The sequence below is a fragment of the Eptesicus fuscus genome, chromosome 10 (assembly GCF_027574615.1).
Source record: "Eptesicus fuscus isolate TK198812 chromosome 10, DD_ASM_mEF_20220401, whole genome shotgun sequence".
NCBI lineage: Eukaryota > Metazoa > Chordata > Mammalia > Chiroptera > Vespertilionidae > Eptesicus > Eptesicus fuscus.
Window position 1 is genome coordinate 72,062,430 of NC_072482.1, and position 21,717 is coordinate 72,084,146.

General features: G+C 43.4%; 1 protein-coding gene across 1 annotated transcript in view; it reads right to left on the reverse strand.

Moving 5' to 3' along the window:
- The window catches only part of HECA (hdc homolog, cell cycle regulator), a 45,934-nt gene that overhangs the window by 9,053 nt on the left and 15,164 nt on the right, over positions 1–21,717 (reverse strand). The window contains exon 2 of the mRNA XM_054722559.1: positions 3,488–4,528. Within this exon, the coding sequence (XP_054578534.1) occupies positions 3,488–4,528 (1,041 nt within the window). The remainder of the gene's footprint in view (positions 1–3,487; positions 4,529–21,717) is intronic.

Below are 21,717 nucleotides of genomic sequence, written 5' to 3' on the forward strand. Positions count from 1 at the left end.
CTCTGCTCAACCAAATGGTTCTCTCCAGCTTTCTCACTGCCTCCTTTGTTAAACCACTATTCCTTTGCATATTGCTTCTTCTCCTTAGCAACAAACACCTGGTGTGGCTAGAACCTCTACTTCAAATCAGTCCACCTTTTGATATATGCCTTCACATTGCCTCTCACTACGCAGGCCAAAGGGTCCCCTTGCTCCTTGAAAATTACAGGACCCTTAATGTTCATAATATCCAGATGTTACTAGGTCCCTTTGTGGCACTAGAGCCATAGGCCTGGGAATTAGTTATATTTTAAAAAAGCATCATACATCCTAAGGCTATAAAGCGATAAAAGGTAAGGACCAAGAGTACCCAGCTCATGAAATTCGTAAGTTTGATTGGTTGATAAATGAATTAAGTGAAAAGAATTTGTCCATCATCATGAATGGAAAAAGAACACTACTACTCTCATGTACCCTCCACCCTTGTACCCTCATTCATCTTCATAAAGAAAATTTCCAGCCTAAAAATGGAGACTAAAGGTGTTTCAACTTACTACCCCATCAAATTATCCCCAAACAGTATGAAGAACAAGAAAAACACAAAAACTCCATCTTCTGTGAAACTAAGAGGTATCTCAAACCTAAACCAGACTATGAGGCCAGAAGTTGGATGGAGGAAATGTACATGGTTTACCATCAAACTGGACAGCGAGCACAGGGAGAGTGGGAAGAAGTGCTGAAAGGGAACGAGTGGGGTATACAAGTAATCAATAGCCTATACAGCTTTTTCCATCAAGAAGCAGAGTCTATTTCATCATCCCCTGAACCTGGGCTAGTCTTGCAACTTGTTTTGATGAACAACATGTAATGTTACTCAGGTCCACGCTTAACTTTCGCCCTCCTGGGAATGCCATGTGGAAAGCCCAGGCAAGCCCGCTGGGAGGTGAAAGGCATTACAGAACAGGGAGGAGCAATTCCAGCGGAGGCTCCCGAGGCCAACTAGCCTGCCAACTGTTAGATGTGTGGGAGAAGCCATCCTAACCAAACCATCCATAGAACTGTGAGAAATTATAAATCACCACTGTTTTAAACCACTAAGTTTTGCAGTGGTTTGCCTTATAACAAAGGCCACACGACACACGGGATTAGGTGAAACTCAAAAAAATGCCTGAGAACAATCCCTGCAACTTCAGCTCCTTACCCCACTGAGAAGGAAAAGAAACTGCATCCATGAAACAAGAACAGAATACTATTGAAAAGAGCTCTTAGAAATTATAAATATGAGAACAAAATCTTTAAACTCAGTAAAAATACTGGAATATAAAGTCAAGGGAATCTTCCAGAAAGCAGAATTAAAATAAAGAGATGAACAATAGGGCCAAAACATATATAGTAAAGATAAACCAAAAGTAATTTCCCCACACTTAAGAACATAAGTTTACAAAGTCAAGAAAGCACCCTGTCCAATGAATGAAAAATAGAAAGACCCATATCATGGTGAAACTGCAGAATGCTAGGGAGAAAGAGAAAATCTTAAAACCCTCAGGGGAATAAAGGAAAAAGAGTAATATTAAATAATATTAGACTTCTCAAGAGCAACACTGGAAGACAGGAGACAATGAAGAAATGCCTTAGAAATTCTAAGGGAAAAATAATTGTAACTCGGAAAATTGTAACCAGCCAAACAGCAATTGTGAAGATAGACTCAAGATATTATGAGACTTTCAAAGTCTTCAGACGTCTATTTACATGCTCCCTTTCTCAGAAAGCTCACAGGGGATGTTTAGCAAGTTGAGGCAATAAACCAAGGAAAAAAGAAAATGTGGAGTCCAGGAAACAGAAGATAAAAAATAAGAAAGAATTACAGAAATTCCTAGGAGGGCAACTATGTAGTATAACAGGTATTGAGTGCGTAAGGACAGACAGGAGCAAGAAGATGAAAGGTTCCATGAGGGAAATTTTTAGAAAAAAAAAAAATCCATAAAATGTCAGAGGTATGTGGAAATGTTTTTGAAAGGCGGTCTGCATTGCTGCTGGAGAATGAGAACAACCAGCCAAAGATTCAAAAAAGGCTAAGCAAATGGAACGTGAAGCAATTATTAACTTCAACAAAAACAAGAGGTACTTCTATATAGGAAATATAAGTACCTATACTTCTTGGCTCAATACTAAATATTTCCATACTAATGGTTTAAAAAAAACACATTAAGGATTATCCAAGGATCCTATATAATAAAACCCTAATATGCAAATAGACCTAACGGTGGAACGACCGGTCGCTATGATGCACACTAACCACCAGGGGGCAGATGCTCAACGCAGGAGCTGCCCGCTGGTGGTCAGTGTGCTCCCACAGGGGGCGTGCCGCTCAATAAGAAGCCAGGCTCACAGCTTGCGAGCGCAGCGACGGTGGCGGGAGCCTCTCCTGCCTCCGTGGCAGTGCTAAGGACATCCGACTATCAGATTAAGCCACCAGTCGGACATCCCCCAAGGACTCCCGGACTGCAAGAGGGCACAGGCCAGGTTGAGGGACCTTCCCGAGTGCATGAATTTTGTGCACTGGGCCTCTAGTTGTGATATGTTATCCTGAGAGAAAGGGGAAGATCACGAAAACATAGTCATCCACCTTAAGAGTCCATAGGTAGTATCTAAAATTGGGAGAATGAAGATAACAGTTTTAAAATATGATGGTAAAAACCTGAAGAATCACATAAGACTTAAAAGTCTCTGGGAACTCAGATAGCAGGGATTGGTAGGAAGAAGACAGGTGGGGATGTCATTTTCACTACAGGCCTTTTTACACACTTTTTAAAGTTATAAAGGTAGGTGACACGCATCCCATCTTTACATAAATTCAATAGTGTTACATGCATTGACCGACTGCTCACCTCTGCCATTCAACATACGGTTGAAATGTCACTAAGTCTTTCTATGTCATCCACAGCATTAATAAGCTCCCACCCTTCACCACCAACGTAGTATCTGAGTCTCCAATAATCCTCCACATTCCTTTTGTTGCTATCAAGAAAGTCTCATCTTTCATAAATGTCAAGATTAATTCAAATAATCTAAAAACACCCTGACCCTCTCCGACTCCTACTTTCATATGCTTACAAGGATCAAAGAGGATACATAGCTTGCTGGGCACATTAACACAGGTTTCAAAGGCAACTATATTACAGTGAGTGACATTTTTATGCAATTTCTTCTCTTAAGTTTCCTCCCAATGATGAAAAACTATACACCAGGAATCCTCTCTTCAAACGGCAATAGAACACACACATGAAATTACCCACCAGGACAACTGTGCTAGGGGCACAGTGACATTGGAGGAAGCAGACCTCCACCACCTCCCTGGCACAGCGGAAATATTCACATGGGACCTAGCCCCTGACTAGAACCGGAAAGCGCCATCAGTTAACACTGAGCCGGAACAGAGGCGGCCCGTCTCGTTTGCTTCCCAGCTCTCCACAGACAGAAAGCAGGCAAGGTGAATGAACACCTGTACCTTGAAGGTGACAAGGGACATCATACTCGATCTCATCGTGTCTCGATGGGCTTAGGAACAGAGTTCCGTCCACCAGTGGGAACTGTTCGAACACCGGGAGCGCCCGGTGGCACAGGGCACAGTTTACGACGTTTCTGTGGCTGGCGCTGAGGGCCGCAAGAATGAACTTGCGCAGGTCCTCGCCCTGGCCCATCTGGGCATCGTCTTCCATCCGCACGTGGAAAGTGTTCAACTTATGCCTGGGGATGTGGGTGAGGAGCTCCGAGAGGTCCAGCCGCCGCAGGAACTGTACGGGAGTGTCAAAGTGGCCGCCCCTGTGAACTGATAACCCAGCCGGACCGTAATCAAAGTGGGCGTTTCGGAACACGTGGCCCCCGGCCATGGCCTTTTTGTGAGGCTCAAGGTGGATGGCATTCTTTAAGAATTCCCCCAGGTATCTGGAGGAGCGGGGGCCGCTGAAGTGGGCAGGGGAGAGGATGGAGTAGCCGGTGGGCGGGGACTGGCCGGGGGAGCCACAGGGGGAGCGGCCCCCGTAGGCCCCGGCGCTGACCGCCTTCTCTTGGGAGTTCTGCCGGTCCATGGAATGCCGGCGGGGGAGGTCATGGTTCAGGCCTTTCTGGGGCTTGTTCGGGGGCCTGCACTTTTTAGCCTCCTCCACCACCTCGCCGGGAGGCCTCCCTGTGTTCTTCTCCGACCCTGACTTCTTCTTCTTCTCGTCCTGCATCCGCTTCACCTGGTACCAGTCCGTGTCCTTCTTTAAGTGGCCCTGTCCACAGCGGCAGGAGCAGAAGCGGAAGGCCAGGTCGTAGCCCTTCTTGGTCCACATGTTCTGGCGGCACTGCTTCTCGTTCCAGCTGCGGGCCCGGCCGATGCAGTTGAACTGGACCAGGATGCTGCTCTCCCACTCGTAGAAGCACTGCAGGTGCATCCAGCTGCTGTGGGGGCAGTGCTCGTTGTTGCACACCACCTTCTGGTAGTCGTCCTTCTCCAGGTCCACCGGCCTCCCGAAGCTGCAGATCAGGGGCGTGGCACAAGGGGCTTCTGGGGAGAAACACAAAAGGAGAGACTTTCAGCCCACAGGACGAGGGGTTCCCAGCTGACACCAGGTCAGAGACCAAATCCCGCAGTAGCCCATTCATGCCAAAGGTACAATTTTTCTGGTGTCAGATTTCCACCAGGACTTATGGAGATTGGGGTTCCACTGGGTTTCTGCTATTTCAACATCCATGATGTTTTCAACAGGCCCCTTTGAGGGCTCGTTCTGCTCCCAGTTGGGAACCACTGAGCTTGATCACAAAGGTTCCATATGCCATGCTTGGGTAAGAGTTATCTGTGGTTGCCGAAACCGGTTTGGCTCAGTGGATAGAGCGTCGGCCTTCGGACTAAAGGGTCCCAGGTTCAATTCCAGTCAAGGGCATGTACCTTGGTTGCGGGCACATCCCCAGTAGGGAGTGTGCAGGAGGCAGCTCGTCGATGTTTCTCTCTCATCGATGTTTCTAACTCTCTATCCCTCTCTCTTCCTCTCTGTAATAAAATCAATAAACTATATTTTTTTTAAAAAAGTTATCTGTGGTGGCTGAGAAGCTAAAGGAGGATTGTGAGCCACAGAGCCCCTCAGGTGGAGCTGTTTTCGAAATCTCACCCTGGTGGCAGGGTGGGACATGAGGCTGGAAGCAGGGAGGCCAGAGGAAGGGGGCAGGGCGTGCAGTAACCCCAGTGAGAAATGACAGGGGTCTGGGCTAGACAGCAGCAGACGCCTCCCGGTGTTGAAGATGAGCAGATGCTGATGGACGGCGAGGGACAGGTGAGGAAGAAGACTTGGGGCTGGCCTGGTCTGGGCCTGCTGAATTGGAAGTGCCTGTGTACCACCGAGGTGGAGAAAGATGTGAGTGGAGCTCAAGAGAGCTGGAGCTGAGGATACAGAGGTGGAGCCACACAACCAGCCAGGGAGGTGTAATCCCTGGAATGTGAAGAGTGGGAAAGAATCCTGGGAAGCGACATTAAAAGGCTAGAGAAGAGTTCTCCACAGAGACAGGTGAGGAATGAACTGAGAATTCACTGGACAAGTCAGGAGAGAATTCTATCAAGGCAGTCGGAAAAGGTGTAAGAACAGGGGGCTTGGACTGTCTCAGGGTGCCAGGGAAGATCAGCGTTTCTCACTCTGGACTACTCTGGACATTTGGGGCGGGACAATTCTTTGTTGTGGGAGTGTCCTGTGCACTGCTGATGTTTAGCAGCACCCCTGCTAGATGCCAGTCACACCACCCCCTCAACTGTGACACCCCAAAAGGTCTCCAGTTGTTGCCAGATATCCCCTGGGAGCAAAATCACCCCCGGATGGGAACTGCTGGGTAAGACAAAGACGGAGAGGTCCTCCCCAGGATGAGCAGTGAGCCAGTCACCGACACCTTAGACAGGACAGTTCTGGTGGGATGATGGGGGACAGGTGCGGTAAAAAAGCAGCGGCAGTACAGATGACCCTCCAGAAAGGCCTTAACCGCAAGTATAACTGTAGAAAGAAGGAAAGAGAATGGGCAGGGTACACAAAGGCTGAGGCATAAGCACGTTCCTCAGCTGGGGCAATGAATGCCAAAAACTCAGGGCAGCTTGAAGATGCAGGAGAGGGAGCAAGCTACTCAATAATCTCCACAACCTCACCACTGCCCACTGAATTACAAATACTATTTATCCCACCAATCATCCCCTTCCGTGTGAGATTCTAGGACCTCAGCAAAACGGCCCTAACCAACTTGTTTCCGTCCATGCCTGTGACCACTGTGGCCTCCCCATCTACCTCCTGGAAATCCACAATCCTTACTCTTCATTCGTCCAAATCCCACTCCCCTAGTGTAGCAATTCACAGTATGGGCTCTGCAACCAGACTGCCTGAGCTGGAATCCCAACAGCACCACTGATGAGCTGCTGTGAGCTCACGGAAAAGTTACTTAACTTTTCTTTGTGTCAGTTTTCTGTGTAAAAACGCATGTACCTGACATGGTGGTCATAAAGATGAAATATCCCCATTCACAGGTGGTGCTTAGAGCAGGGCCTGGCACAAATAAACCTCATCCCCTGCTTTCCAATCTTCAAGGTCCACCTCTAGACACCAGTGTCACCAGGACTCCCCTCTCCCCCTACATCCTGACCAGCACAGTCTGGTCTGAACCTTACTTGAGTCCCCATTCTGGTGCCCACCAGGTGATGACTCAGGAGAGAGGACATCTCTGACTCGCCCTTGGGTTCCTGGTACCACGGGCCGGGCCATACACACATCCGGTGCCGAACATAGTTGCATTGAAATGACACTGGCACATGAAAACCTATGTGACAAGCAAAGCACAGGAAGAGAGATCTACAACCCTAGACAAAGAGAAAAGACCTGAATGTACAGAAAAGGAGGAGGAGAGTGGTTTGCAAACTGAGTAAATTAACTTGTCTCCAGGTCTATGACCTTCAGTGTCGCTTAAAATGTTAATGAGTCAATTAAACAAAGTTCAGTTGCTTTTATCTTCAGTCCTTCAGAGGAAGAGACTTGGAAGAGATGTCTCTGAAATAGAATGGCAGTAATCAGAGTGAGATTAACCCACGACGAATGAAATCAAATTTTAAAAGGCCCTAACTATACTTTGCATTCATAATATCCAAAATTTAAAAATTTAAATGTTGAGATTGACTTGATATTTCTTTAAAAGGTATTCTCACATAAAAAAAAAAAAAAAGTTGACTAATAGGGGGAAAAATCCTATTTATATCTTTCCCAAAAAGCTGCAAATGTATCACTAAACCAAGACTGAGCACTTCCTGCGTACCAAGTCTTAGAAGCAGGAAAGATGGCAAATCCTGCTGAGAACTCTAACAGAAGTTATGCCTGGATCACAGAGGAGGCAGAGCTCCAAGTCTCTGTCCCTGCAGCCTGGTCTGTGATCACCACAGCCATCCTCACCTGCTTTCTACCCTCCAAGACTCACAATGAAGAGTCCCCACCCCAACCTGCCAGCCCTGCTTGTTTACAGCTCAGCCACTTTGATGTGGCCTTGTGGCTAGACCTCAAAAACAAAGACAAAGCCAAGGGCTTGTTTAATACCAAATATTATGTGCAACAGACACCTCCCCCTGGTACACACCTCCAGGCTAAGGGCAAGGCTCCTAGGATTAGGTGAGTCACAGGGTGGGCCTTGGGAACAGTAGAGAACTCCTGACGAGGCTTCTACATCTCACACAGCCTTCCGAGGGGTAGGCTGGCCTCTACCCTCAAAGACACGTTTTCCTTTGAGGTTTGGTTCTTAACTCCCTACCTGGTTCCCCTCTCCCTCCCCCTGTCTACACTGCAGAGGCATCTAGAAGGTGCCTAGTTGTGATACAAATAATACAGTAAGTGATAAATAATAATACAAGATTAAACTCCGTTTCATGTACTCACAACTATAAACCTACTTTTGCCTACTCCTGTATATTTGGAAACACACTGTAAACTGTAAACTTGCATAAAAACCTTTCTATGCTATCTTCAGCATAAGTTTATATCTGTGTACCTGGCTCCCCAACTAAATGCAAATTGCTCCAATATATTTCTACTTTTTCTATCTAATGTTTTAGATAGATACACAATAGGTGTTTTTTTAGAAAGTCAATAAATGAATGAATAATGCCAAGCCTTTTTTAAAATTTCCTAAATAACCAAAACATACAGGAAAAGACTTTGGAACTGTAAGAAACAGCAGTTGTGGCATTCAAAATGACACATGAGATACTGGCAGTATTACCGAAACATTGGATTGCTTCCTGAAAGCTGTCTCTAACTTTGCAAAACCCCCAGCTCTTAAGAATAGCTGTCCCATAAATGGAATACAGGTTGATATGATACAACTAAACCTTTAATGGGGAGAGGGGAGAAGGGAATCCCACGTTGGCAAGGGCTTGTGCCACATAGATCCCTTGGGACATTAGTCTAAGCCGTGATAGCTTGAATAACAAGCAATATGGGAAAACGTTCCTTTAGGCAGTGTCAGCAGTTCTTAAAAATGTATATAAGCCCTCAGTGCCAGTTTTTACAGCTTCATCATCAAATATTCATCTATTTGTCTCTGCCCAAGTAAAAATAATCAGGGCTCACCTCATCCTGGGCAACAATCTCAAATAGTTTAAAGTCTGGACAACAGAATGACTAGGCTGAGGTCACGAGGGCAGTCTGTCACTCTCCCTAGTCTTCCCCCACCTATTAAAAGGGGAGTGTCTGACAGTAATCATTTACACTGGCTGCCCAACAAACACGATCCCCTTGACAAATGTGTTCACACTAACAGGCTCCCTGTAAACCAGGCGTGGCCATCTTCAACTTTTTACCCATGAAATTAAATGTTTCACCCCTCTTAAAACAGTTGCAAGCATCAGGTAGGGAGTTTGATGGGAAAGAGGGGTGAGGTAGGGACTTGGTCCTTTTCATCCTTGTAAACCCACTACTGTGAAAACCATATTAGTGTTTCATAAATATCTTGTGGAAGAAAAGTATGGCCCAATCAGAGTCAGTACTCCAGGGGACCGCATGCTGGAGAGCACAGCCTGACTAGGTCCAGATGAGCTCTCAATGGATCTTCTACACTCAACCCTGAAATTCTTTTGGGGGCAGAGCCTGGCCCTCATCCTCACTTCCTCAAACTTAACCTAATCTATTCCATCCTCCTTTGGTAGCCAATTACCAAATGCAAATATTAGGGGTTCTGAACACTTATTTTATTACATAGATCTTTTCCATATTTTAATTCCTGTTACATGGGAACACATTTCCTTGCTTGCTGAACAAGTTCTGCTCAGGGTATGAAGTTTGACAAGAGGAACTTCACCTCTAGCTTCCAGAGAGGCCACAGAGCTTGGGCAATGAGGACACAGACTCTGGAGCCAGCCAACCTGGACCTGACTCTCAGCTCTGCAACTTACTCGTTCTCAGATTTTGGCAAGTCAACCTCCCTGTGCTTCTGTTGTCTAACGTGTAAAAGGCAGAAGAACAGTATCTACCTCAAAGGGTCCCCGTGAGGATTAAAGGAGTTAAGGCCGTTTGAACAGTGCCTGGCATAAAATAAGCAATTATTAAAAGCCCTATCTCCTGATGTTAAAACCAAATGACGTTGAATGCATTCAGAGTAAAGCTACAATCAGGAAGTGACCATCCTATCTCCACACGTAAATAGGTGCAAGAAATACATTTCTTCCCCACAACAAGCATGCACAAAACAATTCAATAAGTATTCACTGACACGTTTTAAAAAAACAGAAGCAGAATTCTCTTCTTCTAATCCCTTAAATATGTTCTCCTCAATGGCAAACAAATATGCCCATCAGCAGATGAGTGGATTAAAAAACTGTGGTACATCTACACAATGGAATACTACGCTACGGTAAAAAAGGAGTTCTTACCATTTGCAACAACACGGATGGAGCTGGAGAGCATTATGCTAAGTGAAATAAGCCAGGCAGAGAAAGATAAATATCACACGATCTCACTCATTTATGGAATATAATGAATAACATAAACTGATGAACAAAAACAGATCCAGAGACAGAGAAACTTCCATCAGAACATCAAACCTCAAGGAAGGTAGGGGACGGTGGGGGTAAGGGGGAGAGATCAAACAAAGGACTTATATGCATACTTATAAGCCTAATCAATGGACACAGACAAAAGGGGTTAAGGGCATGAATAGGGGGGTGGGGGGTAATGGGGGAATAAGGACACATATGTAATACCTTAATCAATAAAGAAATTTTTTTTTAAAAAAAGGCTTAGGATGTGAAAAACAACGAGGCAAATCTATCCAAACTGACCGGGAATGAGACCTAGGATATATTAAGTTAAAGGAAGGGGGAATGTGGGGAGTGAAGAATATGGTCCTGATTTATTTTAAAGTATTATATATGTGGTATAGGACTAGGGAAACATTCTGGAAGGATTCACCAAACATGCTACTTTTGTAATAAAAACCATTAAAATAAAAGAATTTAATAATAAGGCCAAAAAAAATGTCAGACAAATAAGTACGTTGTTATATGTATTTTTCAACCTACGTGATCTTTTCCAAGCCTAGGTAACAGGAATTCATAAAGCATGGTTGCATTTGATTCATGGGACGTGTTCCTGAAAAACTTAACATAATTCAAGACATTATCCCACAGTCTGGGGGTAAAGTGTGGGGAAGGCATCCTCAGAACACATAAATCTGCAGTCACCATGCTGTCTGGTGCTTTACTGATGCTTGTATTAGCAGCATTAGTTCTAATAGTTCTCAGTTGCATCTCATAAACTGACAGCATGGCATATCATACTGATTTTCAGCACCAATATCAGCACACTTGGATATTTTGAAAGTTATAAAAATGATCTAAATTATAACAGTTCATTTTAAAATAACACAAATGTCACCAAAATCCTTGAAGTTCTAAAAAAAAAAAAAAGAACAACAAAAACAAGTGTTCACATACTGCCAAGGGTTAGTAGGTTTTTTCCTAAGAAAAGGTGATGCCACTGGGTAACGGAGCATTTTTATACTTCAGTCGACCTGCTAGCTTTGAAAATATGAGATGGCTTAATGCATAATTTGGGGAAATGTGTCCGTTGAAATGATGCACACAATGTGAAGCTTCTATTAATATCATTTATGCCATTAGTTAAAATTTGCATAATTCAATTTGCAAAAAATGGGCTCACACTGTACTAGGAAATAAATTAGCAGGCTGCATTTTCTCTTGTCAAAGCATGATCTTGAGGGTGCGGGACCAGGGAGAACTCACCGCACCCTGCATTCCATGTACTGCATGCACTCACCCTGAAGGAAAGGTAGGTGCAGAGGCTCTCAGAACCAAATCACAATCTCCTAACATGGCAACAAAACTTCAGATACATCCTATTTTCAAAGACTCCAAAAAAAAACTCAGGTTACCCTTCAGTACTATTTTCTAATGGTAAAGGATTTTTTTTTTTTTTTTTGCTTCCTCTGAAACACTACAGAACTTGATTTGTTACCCTTGTCAACGTCCTCCCCTCTGCGAGCACAAATATTCAAAATGTGGCCATAACAAAAAGTTCTAAATCATATTTTTATATGTGATCCCTATTTACCACCTGAGTCATATAGCACAGCATTCCCGAAACGTCACCCTGCTTCCTCTCTCCTGGTGGGCCCAAATGGTACCTGGAGACCAAAGGCCATGGTGGAGTGGGCCCCTCCCCTTACCTCTGATTCCCAATGGCCTCAGCTCAAAAGACAAATGACTTTACCTCCTCCCTAGTCTGTCCAACAGGTAAAACATATGGCTGCATGATTAGCTGGCAACATGGGTCATGTGCAGACCAGGTACCTGTCACAGAATACAAGCCATAATTCACTGCTGTTCAATACTTTCCAAAAGCTCTACTGAGGGAAACAAATTTTAAGAAAGATTTCATAGATGATGTCCACACACTCCTCTAGATCAGATTCCAGTGGGGAAGTCTGGCCTGCAGTGTCTTATTAAACCAGTACAAGGTTTTTTGTCATGAAATGTAAATCCAAATGCCTTTTAGGTGCATCAAGGACTCTCTGATCATCCAGGCTTTCCCCTGCCCCCGAGCCCCATTCATGTATTTATTTATGTGCCAGGACCATAGAGGTACTTGGTATGTGATTCCTGTGCTAGGAAAACTCTGTCCCTCAGTGAAGCCAAGTGCCACAGAGCTGGTTACCAGGACCACAATGTTCCATTCCCTGGACAGATTGCTTTTCATGACGTGAGCAAACCCAATAAATTTGTTTTATTTATGTAAGGGTATTGTCATGGACATCGCTCAGTATTTTACAATGTCTTAGAAATGGCTAAGTGATGGGTGTTGCTTTTTTAATCAGATGGACAATGCAGAACATACCACTGCTTCTGTTTGCCTCCTCCCTCTGTGTGCTAGAAATCTGAAAGCCACATTTGTGACCTACCTCTTGCATTGACTCAGGACATCCACTTGTTTTCCTAATAGTATTGCCCCTATTACTAATATTCTCACATTTATTATTTATCTTACAGCATTACATATATTTTTTTCCAATTTTTTTATTAAGGAATTATATGTGTACATATCTTACCATTGCCACCCCCCCCCCCACTCCCAAATATGCCCTCACCCCCCAGAGTTTTGCATCCATTGGTTATGCTTATATGCATGCATACAAGTCCTTTGATTGATCTCTTATCTCCCCCACCTCTCCCTAACCTTCCCCCTGTAATTTGACAGTCTGTTTGATGCTTTACTGTCTCTGTATCTATCTTTTTGTTCAAGTTTATAATGTTCTTTATTATCCATAAATGAGTGAGATCATGTGGTATTTTTCTTTCATTGACTGGCTTATTTCACTTAGCATAATGTTCTCCAATTCCATCCAGGTTGCTGCAAATGATGAGAATTCCTTCTTTTTTTTAAAGCCACTTTATTTTTGGAAGAAGGAAGGTACAAATGATCAAAACAAAAATCCATTTGCCACCTCTTCCCATAACTTGCAAATCAGTTTTGCCTACTACATATTAACCTGTACTTGACATGTACCAAGGTTCTCCTCTCCCTCTTCCCTTTCCAAAGTCTGTAGAAAAGGGTGAGAGAAGTGAAAGGGGAGGCCAATGCTGACCCACTGGTGCCAGGAGCCCCACAAACACAGCATCTTTCCTGAATGGCTACCCTCTCTGCCACGCCCCGTGCTGGCTCCTCGGAGAAGCACCTGTGGCCCAAGCACAAGAGCATACGAGAGAGAGCTCCTGGTCCTGAAGGCGCTCACCTCCCCATCCCACACCTCTCACCATCTCCCCGTGGCTCAGCTCCCTCAGCTTCACTCTGCCCTTCGTTCCTGGGCCTCCGCCTATTTCCATTTCACCTGCTTTCTCTCTCAGCTCTTCTCTCAGACACATCTTAGTCTGGCTCCTGTCACTCAGTGCTCTGCCAGCCAACTGAGTCCCCCACTCCAGTACTTCTTGCCCCACCTGGTCCATGTAGGTCCTCCCAACCCCCACCTGCTCCAAGCCTCACTGGTGATACTAAGACATAGTGAAGTAGGCTTGGATTCTTCCCAAATCTACCCCACCTCGTCTTCTTCCAAGGGGTCCCCTCTCCTTGGCTCTAAGTTATCCTCCTCCCTCACCTATCAAATCCGGGAGTTCATTTCCAACAAATATGAAAAGGGGAGTCCCATATTTACCTGTGAGACTAGATCTATGGGGAGAGGCAGAGGAAAAAGCAATGAATGGAGAAATGACAAGTGATAAACATGTGACCACATAATCGGAACCTGCTGCTGGGTCATACCACTATTGACAACTGCAGAGTCCAACGGATCCCGTCTTCTTAGGATGGCTACTTAGGAAATGTCAATGTAACAACTTAGAAATATAAATGAAAACCACTATGAGACATCACCTCCCACCTGTCAGAATGGCTGTCATCAATAAGTCAACAAACAAGTGCTGGAGAGGATGTGGAGAAAAGGGAGCCCTCGTGCTCTGTTGGTGGGAATGCCGATTGGTGCAGCCACTATGAAAAACAGTATGGAGGGTCCTCAAAATATTAAAAATGGAACTGCCTTATGGCCTAGCAATTCCACTTCTGAATATATATCTCAAGAAACCCAAAACAGTAATTCAAAAGAACATATGCACCCCTATGTTCATTGCAGTGTGATTTACAATAGCCAAGATATACAAGAAACCTAACTACCAATCAATAGATGAGTGGTGTGAAAAGCTGTGGTACATATAGATAATGGAATGTTACTCAGCCATAAAAAGGAGATGAAATCTTAACCATTTGCATCAGCATGGATGGACCTAGAAGGTATTATGCTAAGTGAAATAAGTCAGAGAAAGACAAATGCCATATGGTTTCACTTATATGTGGAATCTAAAAAGCAAAATAAATGAACAAGACAGACTCATAGATACAGAAAGCAGGCTGATGAGTATCAGAGGAGAAGGGGTCTGAGGGACTGGGTGAAAAAGGTAAAGGGATTAAGCACAAATTTGGTAGTTACAAAATAGGCACAAGGATGTAAAGTACAGCACAGAGACCATAGTTGATAATATTGTAATAACTATGTATGGTGCCAGATGAACACTGGAAATATTGAGAGCTCTCAGTCTGGGAGCCCTCGGGCAGGAGGCGACCTGGCGATCAGGGGAAGGCAACGCCCCAACACACCTCTGCTGCTGCCACTGCCGGCAGCACAAGCCTCAGCTGGCCCTGGTTAACTGAGCCTCAGGCCGGCCCAGGGCAGCTGGGGGGCTGGTTGGCGGGCCCGGCCATGCTGCGTGCCTGCTGCCCCAGTGGGGCTGAGAGGACGGGGCGCCACTATCTTGTGGCTGTGGGTGCCACCATCTTTGAAGGCAGGGCAGCCAATTGGCATATTCCCTCCTTGTTGGCTGTGGTCGCCACCATCTTTGCGACAGCATGAGGGTCAATTAGCATATTCCCTCTTTATTAGATAGGATTAGTAGCCCTGCTCACGAATCCATGAGCCAGTAGCTTGCTGCCACCCTCCAGTAGCTCTCTGCCCACTGCCCCGGCCTCCTGTAGCTCCCCGCTCCCCCTGGCCCCCCATAGCTTGCTGCCCTGCCCCCTCCTGTAGCTCTCCACTGCCTGCTTGTAGCCAATAGCTCACTGCCACCCTCCTGTAGCTCTCCACCTGCTGCCCCGCCCTCCTATAGCTGCTTCTGCCCCCCCACCCCCCCTCATAGCTTGCTGCCCTGCCCCCTCCTGTAGCTCTCTGCTGCCTGCTTGTAGCTCACTGCCCCACCCTCCTGCTGATCCGTGATCTGGTTGTTACATGGTCGGTTACATCTTTATTATATAGGATACTCATATATAAAAACTGTAAGAAAAATAAGTTTATAACAGATGTCAATTGAAATAAGGCACACATATTCATTTATGTATGTGAGCTTGTCTATGAATAACTAGATATAGCCTTATCCCTGAAATTTTATACACATGTACATGTGTACATATTATGCACTACTCTAGATGCAATATTATTTCCACAGTGAACAAAGAAAACCCTTGCATTTTACTTTCATTTGCTTTAATACAGAAAATCCAAAATGCTCTTTCACAGGAAAATTGCTTGTTATCTTCTTATACTTTCTGCAAACAGAAAACTATGAAACAAAAAGAAAAGACAAGGACTTGAATTTATTTTAAACCCAAACTAGTCCTCAAAAGCGAGTTATGGTTTCACTAACCAGGTTAACAGTTAAATTTTAATCTCATGATCCCTTGTGAACCCCAGTCGTTTTTTGCCTTGATTACAATTGCCAGTCAACAACTGTTTACTTTATCGGTTGCCCTTCCTCAGGTCACTCTTTGAATGCTGACGAGCTCAGTGCTATTTGGAATTCTGACCACATTCTCTAAGACACTAGTCAGCCCTTGCCTCCCTGCTTGGCATCAATGCAAATTCAGGGCATCTTCTCCTGGCAGCGACACAGGGTTCTGAAGCTTGCCAGTCTAGCAGGTTTGCTTCATCTTTTTTCAAACACTGGGGTAAACAGAATGATGAAAAATATAGAAGAATATACACAAATGAGTATTTGGAAACAGAAAATATTGATAATACTCTATACATAGATGTGATGACACCAGCATCCCCAGTTTCCTCTTTTCTGTTCCTGGAATGAATCAGGAAACATCAATATGGTACCTTAGAACCCTGAATTTCTTCCATCATCACAACTGATCATGAAAATAGCAAAAGTTTGTCATCTGCAAATACTATAGAGTTGAGCCAGATTTTTTTAATCAGCATGTGCTGATAGACTTAACACCAATTTACTAGGTATGAGACATCAAAATCCTCTGAATTGTTACAATAAAAAAGTCATATATGGGATAATGTGAGCAGTACTTGACTGCAGGTCACTAGAGATCTGGACACCTGCAAAAAAATATACTAGTTACATTCTCAAAACTTAAACTATAAATATAAACTTCACACATGAAACATTTCAAAGTGGCCCAGTCTCTGAATAAGTCAGTTTTCTTAGCAGGTTTATTGCATCTAGAGGCCCGGTGCACGAGATTCATGCACTTGGGGGGATCCCTCAGCCCGGCCTGTGCCCTCTCACAGTCCGGGAGCCCTCAGGGGATGTCCAACTGCTGGCTTAGGCCCGCTCCCCGTGGCTGCCCTTGGCCCCTGCAGCCCTGGCTTCATCCGGAAGGATGGCAGGAAGGTCATTGGGCTATCTGGTCTAATTAGCATATTATGCTTTTATTATTATAAATTATTGCCTTAAAAAAATAAAAGCCTTTGAATTTTCCAGGATACTAATAAACTTGTGTGGGCAAATGTATGACTTTTTTAAAAAGCTATCATTTAGCCGAAACCGGTTTGGCTCAGTGGATAGAGCGTCGGCCTGCAGACTCAAGGGTCCCAGGTTCGATTCCGGTCAAGGGCATGTACCTTGGTTGCGGGCACATCCCCAGTAGGGGGTGTGCAAGAGGCAGCTGATCGATGTTTCTCTCTCATCGATGTTTCTAACTCTCTATCCCTCTCTCTTCCTCTCTGTAAAAAATCAATAAAATATATATTTTTTTAAAAAGCTATTTAATCAGAACCCTGTTCTAGGAGACATAAGGACACCAGGATTTAGCCCTGGCCAGTGTGGCTCAGTTGTTTGGAGAATTGTTCAGTACACAGAAAGGTCACCTTGATTCCCACCCGGTCAGGGCACATATCTAGGTTGCGGGTACGATCCCTTCGGAGCCTGTGCAGGAGACAATCAATCAATGTTTCACTCTCACACTGATGTCTCTCTCCCTCTCCCTCTCTCTAAAACCAATAAAAACATGTCTTTGGGTGAGAATTTAAAAAAATAAAAAAACAAAACACCAGGGTTTGTCAACACTTACTACAGAAGAAATAAATACATGGGATCTGAAAATCAGCCAATTACAGCCAGCAATCAATGTGAGACGATTCAAGTGATGTTTTTGAACACCTGTTATGTGCCCAGGGCGGAGTGCAGAGTTTAGCATAGGGGATGGAAATGGTGGCGAAGATCATAAGCCATACTATGTTCCTATTTCCTTGAGTATCTTATACATTTTGTTGAACACTGGACACTTTAACCTTTTGTACTCGGATGTCGAGATTAAAATTACTCTTTGAATGTAGCAATAATTTGAAATATAAAAAAATCCAAATAAATAAGTTTGTATGAAAAGAAACTCCAGTTTTTTATTCTACTGCCACGCTTTGTAAAATCTGGGGTATTTAAAAAATTAAATCCCGAGTAGAATAAAGGAATCGAGAAAAAAGCAAGCGAGTGCAAAGGGTTAATAACATAAGATGGCAACTCTGGAAATCAGTTCCTTCGACTCACTGGATATACTATTGGTACTGTTGTTTATGTAGCAATTGAACTAGACTAATACTGCAAAGTCTGTATTATTTAGCCATGGGCAACCACTGAAGTGTCTACACAGCTTAGTGAGAGTGCTGGATCACAGAGAACTATACAGCACTCACCCTGAAGGAAGGGTAGGACCCAGAGTTCTCAGAACCAACTCAGAGTCTTAAAATGGGAAAAAGCACTCCAGAATAAATATATGTGTATGTGCATGGGTGTGTGCATGTATGTGTGCATATATGTAACTGCAGAGAAACTGTCCAGACCATTGTTAAACTCTCCCATTTTTCAAGACTCCAAAAAAGACAGAACTTGATTTATTACCCTTGTCAGCGTCCTCGCCTTGGCTATAATAAAAACTGCTAAATCATATTTTTATATGTGATCCCTATTTACCACCTGAGTTACAGCACAGCATCCCCAAAACACTGGCCTGCTTCCTCTCTCCTGGTGGGCCCAAATGGTACCTGGAGACCAAAGGCCATGGTGGAGTGGGCCCCTCCCCTTACCTCTGATTCCCAATGGCCTCAGCTCAAAAGACAAATGACTTTACCTCCTCCTTAGTCTGTCCAACAGGTAAAACATATGGCTGCATGATTAGCTGGCAACATGGGTCATGTGCAGACCAGGTACCTGTCACAGAATACAAGCCATAATTCACTGCTGTTCAATACTTTCCAAAAGCTCTACTGAGGGAAACAAGTTTTAAGAAAGATTTCATAGATGAGGTCCACACACTCCTCTAGATCAGATTCCAGTGGGGAAGTCTGGCCTGCAGTGTGTCTTATTAAACCAGTACAAGGTTTTTTGTCATGAAATGTAAATCCAAATGTCTTTTAGGTGCATTAAGTACTCTGATCATCCAGGCCTCCACCCCAGTAAGTCTCCCACCCCGACTTCGCCAAGGGGCTCTGTGCATGTGTTGGGGCACACCTTCAGTGCTTCAATAGTTTACAACTCTGTTTCAACCATTACTTTCCTACTTCTGCAGAGCCTCAAGGTCAGCCAGAAGAGAGAATGAGGGCCTCCTCAGGTCTTTCCTGGGTACCCACACTGGTCTTCCAAAGCACCAGGAATATATCAGAGCTTTTCAAAGCCCCTACAATCTCTCACTCACTATATACCTCTCTCACTCACAATATACCGGTAACTGCTTTAAGTTTTTGGCCCACCTCTGGTTTGCCCCCACTGGTATCACTGCTGCAGGCAGTTGCCATATTAAACAATGATGCTGATTGTTTTCAACAGACACCCAAGGATAGGACTTTCACCACTGGGTGATCTCTGAGTCAGGTCAAATAGAGCCTCTGAATGAGGCTTGGGAGCTTCCATGCAGGTCAAACAGTGACAGTTCTCTAGGTCTAGGGCTTTGGGGGAGCTCCTCACCTATTCCTCCCCCTCCGAGGACTCCTATACTGTTTGTTTCAAAGCTACTGGGAGCTGGGGAGGAGTGGGAATAGAGCAAGTTAACATACACAAAACTCACTGTTCTGTTCTGTAAGAAGTCAGTCATTTCCCTTGAATGAACACTCCTGGGGTTATTGGTTAATTTCTAGATTGCTGAAAAAGTTATTTTGATCATTTTTGCCAGTGTTCTCAACGTCTTTATGGAGAAACAGACTTCTAGAAGTCCTTATTCTGCCATTCCAGAAGTGCTTCTCAATATAAATTTAAGTTTATATACATTTTTAAAAGAGAAACATGATAGGATGATCAATAAAAGTCGTTCAAGCAGGACAATACTCTATTTTAGGATCAAATTCTGGTGGGAAACTGAATAAAAATGAAGAAAAAAATGTAAAATTTCTCATTATTTTTAAAGAGCTGATAATGGTTATCAAGTTAATGTATTTGTACTCTGTTTAATACATTTAAATGGAAATGTTTACAATTAAGTGGAATCTATACCCTCTAAATTTATGTAAACCTTTACAAAAACTGATGTGACATCAAATGTGCAAGAAGGACTATTTTCAAATTCTTTTAGGGGATAAAAAACAAAATGTCTGACTACCACCTTCATATCAGCCTTCTGAAAATTACACTATGATTATCTCATACACACATTCAGGCACTTCAGAAACCCCCAGACTAAAGTCCCAAGTCCTTTGGATACATCCAAGGAACTCCATAATCAGGCCTCCTCCCTTCCACCTGATTGCCCACCAGGCTCAGAAGCAAAACCTCAGCTTCAGCAGTGATCCAACGCGGGTTAGAAGAAGTGGACACAGACTGGTTAGAAGACTAACTGCATCCCACTGGTGCCCCACACCACCATTTACTAGGTGCCTAAAAATCATTTCTTAAGTAACTGGTGAATACTTTTAAACTGAAAACTAAAGAGGCTTTTAAATAAATTTTGTCAAATATTTTGAGACACCTTCTCCTACTAAAATTTTTTAAAAGACACTAAAGCTGACATATAAAGGGAAGTTAAAACAAAAATATTTTTTCAACTTGCTTCAATTAGCATAGGAACTATAGTAAGCTCACTTAAGCATATCTATCTTAACCTCTGATTTAGTTTATCCTCCCTAATGTTATTGTAATGTAAGACTGCTCCAAAATGGGTAGCAAGTTGAGTACATGGCGATTACAATCAGTTAAACATGTTTTTATGCTTAGAGTAGGGTTTAAACACAAGACTTTTACTCAGACAAACCACCCTATCCAAATAAACATGGAAGCTTCACATTTAAAAAAAAAAAGCCCTTCAATTATATTTAACAATTTGAGCTTTTAACATTCACTGAATATATTTAGTTTACAATGGGGAAAAAAAAAGAGAGATATATGTACTACTTATGTAATACTTTAAACAATTAAAAAAAAGAAAAAAAAATTTAAAATGTTTAAAAAATAAAATAAAATATATATATATATTATTGGGTCCTGACATGCCTCCATTAGTTAAGAAGAATTTCTACTCTATAGTCAACAATGATATATTTATATTTCGATACTGATATATCGTTATCAGAGTATTGAGGGAAAATACATATAAGGAAAACCAAGTTAAAGAAGCAAGTACTTAAACCCAACTACAATATAAAGATTTCCTGACCTCAATCTTTGCACTCTTTAAAAACAAAGATAGACAATGAAGTAAATCTACTCAAGCTAATAGAATTGCTAAACTGAAGAAAAGTAAGTCATGAGCAAAGGTTCTACTTGTCAATCAATAAGAATAAAGCAATTTCCTTGTAAAAAAATATTAAGAAAAGGCATTCTACCAGTACAGAGACTATCAAATTGAACAGCAGAAAAAGCACTGACATTGAGAAACAAAAATTCAGCCTGCCTTTCCTGGACCTGTTTGGTCAACAAACTGGGTCAATGTACCAACTCCCAGGATGATTTTTAAGACTACTGTACTTAAACCAATAAAACCCCAGCACAAAGTGCTCAATTCATTTCCCTCTCTTTGTTTTCCATGTACCTTTACTGCACTGCTGAACTCCCTGAAAAATATACTCTTTCTGCTCCCCTGCCCTCCCTTCAAAATAAACCTGAGAAAATGCTATATAGCGATCCCTCCCACCCTAGGAGTCACTCGGCTGGGATTAGGCAGAAAAACAAAGCTTTTGCCTGGGGGCCACACTGCAGGCCAGTGCTTCGGCAACCAAGCAAGTTACAGAATCTGTTGCAACAGGAAAAGACTTGTCAAAGGAGAAGGCGTGTCTAAGTCTTATACATACCTCAGTAAAAATGAAAACTAGACTCACAAACCAGTCATGTCTTAAGTCCTGGCCTAGCAGTGCATCATCTAAGTACACTCACACAGCATGTTATGATATGACTTGTTGCCAAGAGAGCATCTCATA